The sequence below is a fragment of the Cyprinodon variegatus genome, unplaced genomic scaffold (genome assembly GCF_000732505.1).
Source record: "Cyprinodon variegatus isolate N-32 unplaced genomic scaffold, C_variegatus-1.0 Scaffold749, whole genome shotgun sequence".
In the NCBI taxonomy this organism is placed as follows: Eukaryota; Metazoa; Chordata; class Actinopteri; order Cyprinodontiformes; family Cyprinodontidae; genus Cyprinodon; species Cyprinodon variegatus.
Window position 1 is genome coordinate 181,514 of NW_015151202.1, and position 8,765 is coordinate 190,278.

At 38.7% G+C, this 8,765-nt stretch overlaps 1 protein-coding gene across 2 annotated transcripts in view; it reads left to right on the forward strand.

The window, feature by feature from the left end:
- Positions 1–7,900, forward strand: part of LOC107098118 — a 9,815-nt gene extending 1,915 nt beyond the window's left edge. For both annotated transcript variants that reach the window (XM_015395594.1, XM_015395595.1), the window contains one exon: positions 5,440–7,900. In XM_015395594.1, coding sequence (XP_015251080.1) covers positions 5,504–6,298 — 795 coding nt within the window. In that variant the 5' untranslated portion in view covers positions 5,440–5,503 and the 3' untranslated portion in view covers positions 6,299–7,900. The remainder of the gene's footprint in view (positions 1–5,439) is intronic.
- Positions 7,901–8,765: the final 865 nt, after the last annotated feature.

The following is an 8,765-nucleotide window of genomic DNA, read 5'->3' on the forward strand; positions in this document are numbered from 1 at the left end:
TCCTCCATCCATCCATCCAGACAGTATCTTTGTTCCAGGGTGACCAACTGTGGCCATATCTGCCATAAATTCATAATGAATTTGAACTTCCTGTTCTCTAAGGAATGCATGACTGATTCTTGGAATATTGATGCTATAATGTAGAGGAACATTATTTGATACTTTGCTTAACCTCCTGTGGTGAAAACACTTTCTCTGCAACCAAATGTTTGGCTGACTGGCTGACCCTGGCCTTTTGAGTCAAGATATTTCATTTAACATTGTTTCCCTAACCACGGGAAATGAACAGAGTCTGTGTGACAGACTTGAATTCAGAGTACAGTGTTTGAAAACACTGTAAATGCTAACTTTCCTTTGTTTATTGTAACTCCGGGGCAGTGGAAGAATGCAGCGGTCAGCTCTGTCCGGTCTTCAAAATATGACCTGGAGTCATGTTCCTGCTCTGATATCGCTGCCAAACCCAGAAAGCCAACCCAGACCTTTAAAACAGCCACGATTTCCAAACCGTGTTTTCCCTGGAATCTCAGGGCGATCCACAGAAGTATAATTTTCTGACCATGTGTGTTTTTGAAGGTGAAATTCAATGAGGGCTCACAATGGCCAAATAATGTTTCCCTGTTGCTGTATTCCAGGACGGACACACCCATCAGGCCTTTTGTGTGTGTTTCCAATTGAAACAATTCTTTATCCAAAGCAGCTGTTCATGCAACATCCCCTTTATTCAGCCGGAAAATAATTGATAGATGGAATCACAGAGGAATTACCTCAGAGCAAAGTGCTTCAATGCTAAGGAATAAAAATGCAAACTATGATAAATCTCTTGAACTGTAGGATGGTTATAAGCATAGGCTGAACCCTTTGTTTACACAGTTAATTCCAGTTACACACATACCTGCCTGGACCTGTTTTTCGCCCTTAGAAAGGTCAAGAGTACATCTCTCAGCTAAGGTAGATGAACTACAGGTGCTTTTGTGCAAAAACACATGTGGAGCTCACATATTTTCTGTCTTGGGTTTCAAGGGAAGTTGTTTGGGATTACATGGAGGTTAAAGCAGCTGCGGCGCCAAAGGTTAAAATTAAATTAAGTTACCCCTGGAATGCAGCAGAGAGTTCCGATACTTTACATTTCTTTGCAAGGATTGTTTAACCTCAGATATTTTCAAGACAGCAGGGCACACAGAGTTTCTTTATTCATTTTTTAACTTAATGTTTGACCAATTCTCTTTCAAAGCAATGGGTTGAAAGATTTGGACTTCAATAAAAAGATAAAACTGATCCCTTACCAGAGACATCTGTGCAGAGTGATACTTTTTGAGCCAGTTATGGACTTAATAGCTGATTCTGCAGCAGTTTGATCAGATTTACATAGAGTTACATTGCTTATAGTCAAATGCATTGGGTTAACTGATGATTAGCAGAAGCAAACAGCTCTCTGAAAGCAGATTTCTGTCTTAGCTCTCTGTAGCATAAAGGGTGCAAAGGACAAAGAAGCTTTGCATCTGTATGAGCGAGTGTATCAGGCCCATTCTAAAAAGGTTTTGTGCAAAACTTCACTGACTCCTAACCTAGCAGCATTGGAGTGAGTCAGATATCTGGGTAGGCACTAATTCCAGCAATGCTTGAAATACTAAGAAACAACTTCACTTAGTGACAGACATGTTTACAGACTACTTAAAATGACCTAGAGATTGGGAGAAGCTGTTTTCTAGATTGGACAATTAAATGTAATCACTGTTTCTCTCTGAAACAGTTTTAGGAATGTTAGGTATGAAAAGTAGCATCTGAGTTAGCCGCAAGGCTTCCGAATCAAAGTAGTTTGGAAGCATAAGGCCAAATACACAGAAATGTGGGTGTAGTTTACTGATCTGTGGTTGGAGAGAGCCGAGCAAGGAAGCACAAAAAATGATCTGGGCTTGTTTTGCAGACAGACATGAAAGCAGCAAACTAAAGGCACTGATTCATCAATGAACCCCATTTTTGGTCAGGTCATCTCTCTGTTGCTTATGGATGGACCAAACCGACCAAACAGAACTATAATCTCATAAACAGCAGTGAAACCATTTCAATGCCCAGAATGGTTATAGAGAAAGTTATAGAGAATTCCGCTGAACTCAATTGGTCAAAGTTGTTTGCAGATTTTAAATGTACACTGATGCGCAACAGTTAGTTAATGCTTTGCAGACATTTCCATTCCATAGAATTTATATGTGCTTTCTATATGGAAACCAAAAGAGAGATATTTTTTCTCAAAAACAAATCTATGAAAATGTGCTCTTTTTTTTTTTTATCAATGGCCAATTTACTTCAATAACTTTAAATTAAATCCATTGAATCCCATAATTGGTAAACCATCTTTTTAATCATTTGTTCTATGTTATGGAGACAGCTTTTCTCTTAGATTTGTATCCTTTTTTAATAGCCCTGTACAACCAACCTGCAACCAAACCCAGGCTAATGGTTTTATAATCAGCCTGCCTACAACAGGCATTGGTTCAGAGTCTCCAGGGAAGATGAAAGCTTTGGCGGGTATAAAGTAACACCATAAATCCATAATATTTTTCTAAACAGATTGCTTCCAAAAGACTGGCCAGGAAACGGCCGCTGCAGAGTGCATAAAACGATCCCCCTCTCAAACCAGACTGACAACCATAATCTCTTTCTAGATCATGTCCAGTCACACAGCCTCAGCCTCACACCAAGTGCTCTTTTTTATTTTATATCTGTGGGTTGCTTTAGAAAAAGGTTAAATTACTTCTAGAGATTGTAATCTTTGTGTTGTACTTTTCCATACATTCCTGTATGTGTCCATCAATCCTAATTATAAACTGCTGACTCAGGCCCACTTAACCTCAGTGTTACTTTGGAACCACAAAATGTCTTGTACCAAGAGCACATTATAGAATAACATAATTAAAAATGCATTAAACCACAGACAGTAATTGCACACTTTTTATTATTCAATGCTTATAAAGTTAAATATACAATACCCCTGCTAGATTAGGCTGGGTTCGGCCTTTCGGCATGTGTAAAATCCAGGATGCACCCTGGAAAGGTCACCAGTCCATCACAGGACAACACAGAGAGAAAAAGGACAAAGAATTCAGAGATAATCCAAATAGTCATGAGGAGAACATCCAAAATTTCTGATGCAAGACCTCAGGATGGAAGGCACCAACAATCACCAAGAATGCCACTGAAAAAAGAATATTGCGACCCTCCACCACAAACGGCACATGTGCTGAGTTGGTCAGGGTTTGGCCTCCTCCTACAAGCCTCACTGACAAGCCACATTTTAAATCAATATTTATCATTCATCCACTCACTGGAGCATTGTTTATGCTATTTAAATGTCAAGTGAAAGATTGATATAAATCATGTGACCAAATGCTATTCAATACCATCTAAAACATCTCCTCCCAAACCCCAGGAGAAAGAGGAAATAAGGTGCAAGATTAAATAAGTATTTAGGTCAGATTGCAACTATGAGCCAGAACAAAAATCAAATCAGCTCCTTTCCCTGACTTGTTATTCTTTCTTTAAAAATATACATTTTAAGGCTTTAAGTTTGGCTTTAGGCCTCTTATTGGTCCCATTAAGTAAGTTATGGTGTTCAGGCTGAACTGAAATGGAGCAAAACAGCAGCGAGAGTCCAAGAAGAGGCTTTAGAGAAATCCTAGAAAGATTTTTCCCTTGCAAGATCTGAAAAAGTTAGATGCAGCTTAAGGCACTTTGCACAGAAGTAACCTTAAACAGTGGTCTCTGAATAATCTCCTGTAGGCTGTTTATGGGCCGCAAACAGCTATCAAACACAGCTGCATTTTATTGGGAAAAGCTGGGGAGGATGACCATCTGTTTTGTACAGATGGAGGTAAAGGGAAAGGAAGAGAACAGGACAACAACAAAGACAGAGAAAAACTTCAATAATTAATGATTATTGAGTGAGAAACCATTGAAAGTTAAACTACCTCGGCTACCGGCTAAACGGCAGCAAACAGCATAAACTTTGAGCAACAAACACCACAGCAAACTCCACAGCAACTCCCATTCTCACCTGTTTTGCATCCGCATGCAAAGAGCTACCTGCCAAAATTTGACCAGATAGTGTTTTTGGTGGAGGCTGAAGCCAGCCAGCTCTGAGTCAATCTACAGAGATCATTGCAGCAACAGGGAACTGAATAAGCACAACACTTTCAAAATAATTCACGAAAGACAGATTTCCTCTGAGCCATTTTTTTTATTATTAAATATGCTTATCTGCAAAATCTAATTAGAAATATATATGCTTTCTAAATGCATTACATTTACACATATATAAACGCTAAAAGCATTAAATTAATCAAACATATAGGCTCTCTGGAGTACTCATCATCGTTTGATGAAACAATCTGGATTCAATAAAATTCAATACTGCATCTCACTGCTTCTCAGGTTGCTTTTGAGATGCAGTTTAAACAGTTTTAGTCCCTCCTTCAATTATTTTGGTCTGACTTCCAGATCATCTCTAGCTGTTATTATACACCAGTACATGCAGATCAAAGAACCTGCAGTGTAAATTGGCTCTGAAACAAATGGTGGTAAAGTAGTGGTGGGAGTTTAGCTGTCAGCCGTGCAAACGTCCTTTTACCCCAGAAGTTTGCAGCATCTTCAAAAAATGTTGAGATTAGACACATTTACCAAAATAGTGAAACACAGAGGTAATGTAGCTTAGCTGCTTAATTTAAGAAAGAAACACGCACAGAAGTAAACTCTTACTGTCAATACAAACTGACACATGGAGGCCACAAAACTTGCATTGGCAGACATTATTCATTTCTTTTTCAAAAAACATCCAAATCAATGGTGCTATAAAAAAAATGAATGTTAGAACTGTAAATATACAGTCATATGTTTTATTTTTTTATGTATTTATTACTGTTTTCAAGGCTGCACTTTAAAATATGAAATTGTCTGCAGCTGATCTGAATTAAATTTCTTTTTGTTGACACTCATGTATACAGAATGACAAGATAAATCTGTCTAAGTCTAGTCTAAGTCTCTAAGTCAAAGTCTATACATGCAAAATGGCAACAGGACAAAATGACCAGCACCCAGTACTTGTCAAACAAATACTGTTGTTTTGATTTTTGGCTTTTAGGGACAATTTAGCATTAATAATTTTGTTTTATCAGCATTATGGTGAAGTAATTTGATCTATAAATGGTTTAATGAGTTATATTTTCAAATAGACTTACATATTTTGTAAGAAATACACTTGTTTGAGTTACCTCGTCTAGCTTGAAATAAAAAAATGGTTGATCAGCAGAAGAAAGGATCTGAATCCAAGTGAAGCTCCAGCTGCTTATCTGTTTCCCTGATTATTAGTCAACTAGAGCCAAAGGTCCTTTTTCTATTTACTACTTTCCTTTAATCCTTTTTTTATTTTCTTGTCTGTTGGTGCAGGTAGAAAAAATTCAATCACGGCTCATGGGTCAGCCCTCTCCCTGAGACTTCCCCACCTTCCGTAATGCCCTTCTTCAGCACTGCCACTCCTCTCCTCCACCTACTGCTCTGCGCTCTGGTGGCCGACCTGCCTTTGGCTCACATCGCCTACGGCAACTCCATCTACCACTCCTGGAGCCAGGACGCTCAGCCCTGCAGCTCATCCTCAGTGTCCGACTGCAGATGCAAGAACTTCCAGCTCTCCACGGCGCACTGGCCCCTGACTCAATCCACTCCATTTTTCCAGAGAAAACATTTAACCGTTTGGTTCTCGTCGCCATCCACTGTGATGCGACTGTTGAACAACTCCGAGGTGAGACATCTCACGCTCATCCACTGCGGACCTCCAGGAGAGCCCAGGGGAGCAGCCTCTTTCACTCAGGAGGGGTATTTTGCGGTGCAACGCCTGGAGAGGCTGACGCTGGTGAATGCACCGGAGAGGCCGTTTCATCCCTGCACTGATGCAAACTGTGCCAAGAGCACAAACGCTAACCAAGACAGAGATAACAGCTTTACATTTGACTCTAACAAACCCAACAAAGACACCAAAGTGGACCTTATAGCTGAGTCAATGAAGAGTTCTTTGACAGCTTCTTCACCTCAGATCCAAGACATCTTCCTGGGCAGGGAGCTGGGAGCAGCACATCACGAACAGGCCCGACTGGGAATCATCCACAGTTCTGTTCTGGACTGGGGAGCAGAGATCAAAACCTACACGGTTCTAACTCATATAGACAGTGACGGAACGCTGCCTTTCCCCGACCTTCACCTGGCTAAACTCCCTGAGGCGTCGGTTATTTATGTCAGCTTTGTGTACTGAGAGGAGAGCTATTTTAAGGGAGGTAAAGGATCCACTGACGACATTTTAAAAGCCTCTATTTGAATTTATAGTTTGGCTTCAGAAATTTTTCTGTAGTAGATGGAAATAAAGGATAAGTTGTCTCATAAGGCTCCCTTGTTCCCAGACATCTACAGACATCCTAGTTCAATAATAAAATATTCTATTAATCCAAAAGGGAAATTACATGTTTTAAGTCATGTAAAATGGATTTATTCAACTAGCTGTAGAAGTTGATGGCTGTCTTTCTTGTAAAAAATAGTTCACGTAAGGATTAATGTGTGGGAAACAGTTTGCTGACTGTGGACTATAGTTTAAAGTCTATATGAACTCTACCTTTTTCTTCCAAATGACAACTGAAACATTTTAAAGGGGGAGGTGAAAAAGAACTGCTTGAAATACAGGGACCTTTGAATGAAATAGCAACCATACAGCATAAAAAACCCCCATAAAACACCATAAAAACCCGAAAACCAGATCAGTCTTATTTTAAGGTCAACTCACGCCCAAGACCTAAATCCTTTTATAAAATGTGTTGGTTTAACTGAAGATAGACTCCAATAGGGCTCTATGTGTTAATTCAAACTCATATAAGAGTTAGAAATTGACAAAACATTTATTTTTCATGTAAGATATTGCTACAGCAATGAAAGAGGAATCAATTTTCAGACTTGTTACTCATCTGGACAATGTTGTAAACATTTGTGTCACGTATTTAGGTTTCAGTTTGAGTTATTTCTTTTTGTTTTGTTGTAAAGCCCAAAACTTGGCAGTAAATCATGTAGACAATGGAAAAAAACACAGCTCAGATTACCACATGTCTTTTGTTTCCTGCTCTTGTTTATACTGACCTGATAGAGCGACAACTAAAAGTGTTAGATTAATTCATCAATTTGCATTTGTGTGGTTTCAGCATACAGTGCCTCACAGATGTAGTTTCCTGTTTATTTAAACCCCCTGACAATACTGGCTGGGTTTATTGTTCTGCACATGATCATTATGCAATTTCAGGCTGGGTCTCTTATCCAAGAAAAAAAGGAGAACTTGATGCCAAGAAGTATTGTCATATGATGTTAGTGCAACATAAATATCTCCAAGTTCAGCTTTGACATTTTAAATCTCCATCTTATTTTCCTTTTTTCTCCTCACATTTCTCAAGGGTTGGAGATTTGTTTGCAATGGCCTGATAAAGATGTACTTCAATCTTTGAACCACAAGGTGGCAGCAGATATGTTTGAGAAATTACGTAGAGGTTAATGACATAAGGACTTTTCCCCTGCATGCAGTTGAAATAAAAAATGTAACTTAAGCATTTCACTTGATAAAGCCTAATTGACAAGGGTTTGGTTATATTAATTTGTTGTGTTCATCTGGAAATGTTTCAACAATAAGCTTGCAGTCTGGTAGCCTATTTGCATGGGGAGAACATATTGTTCCATTTCAAGTTAATATTTTTAACTTCAAACATCAGTTTGATACTGGATTTTCAAAAACGATGTTTGCATTCAATGCTGCCACATACATATGTTTTGTATTTTTTAAAGAAATTTTAAAGTGCTTTGCATCATCTGTAGATAAAAAAAACCATTAATACATGTCTTCTGAATGTTCAGACATAAGGCTGTCACTGATGGATGAACAAAAGTGCCCTTATATTAAAAATTGTTTCTGTCCCCTGGTGAATTAAAAAAAAAACAATAATAGCCACCAAACTTTGTGTTGCAATTATAAAAAAAAGTGCTACAAATTAAAATAATATCTAATAATATCTAATTTTCTTATCACTCTGGTTGGAAATGAGTATTGTTGAGGCTTTTAACTCTTGCTGACTGGCTGGTTTCACACACCATATTTCCTCACTACAGAGATCCCTCCTGCAGAGTCAGCTTGTCTTAACCAAGTCATCTGATGTGGTGCTGACCATTTCTCTGTGAATCAGGTGGGGTTACTTTCAAATGAGACAAGGAGACATAGATGATTCTAGACAAGAGAACTGGTCCTGGCCTGTTTGGCTCATGTACTGAAACGATTATGCTAAATCATCTTTTTATGATGATTTGCACTGACAAAAGATGCACTGTACAATTGGCCCTTTCAACCAATTTAATATTTCTACTTAATAGTTTACTTGAATAACTATTTCAAAGTTAAAGCCAATAATTTCAAATTTCTGCCATCCTGTATCCGCCATTAAGATAGGATAGACAGTTTACATTTGTTAGATCGGAGGTCTGCAATCTTTGCTTTGTGGCTCACTTTATAGTCTAAATCTGGGTAGGTAATGTCAGAACTTTAGTGCCACTGTTCTGCAGCTTTTGCATGCATCCCTTCTCTAACACACCTGAACCAAAAGGCCTGATTACCTTCTTGGCAAGTGGGTAAGTTAAGCAGAGGCCGGGTCATTAACCAGTCACATGTTTCAGGTGTGGTGAAGAAGGGTTGAATTCAA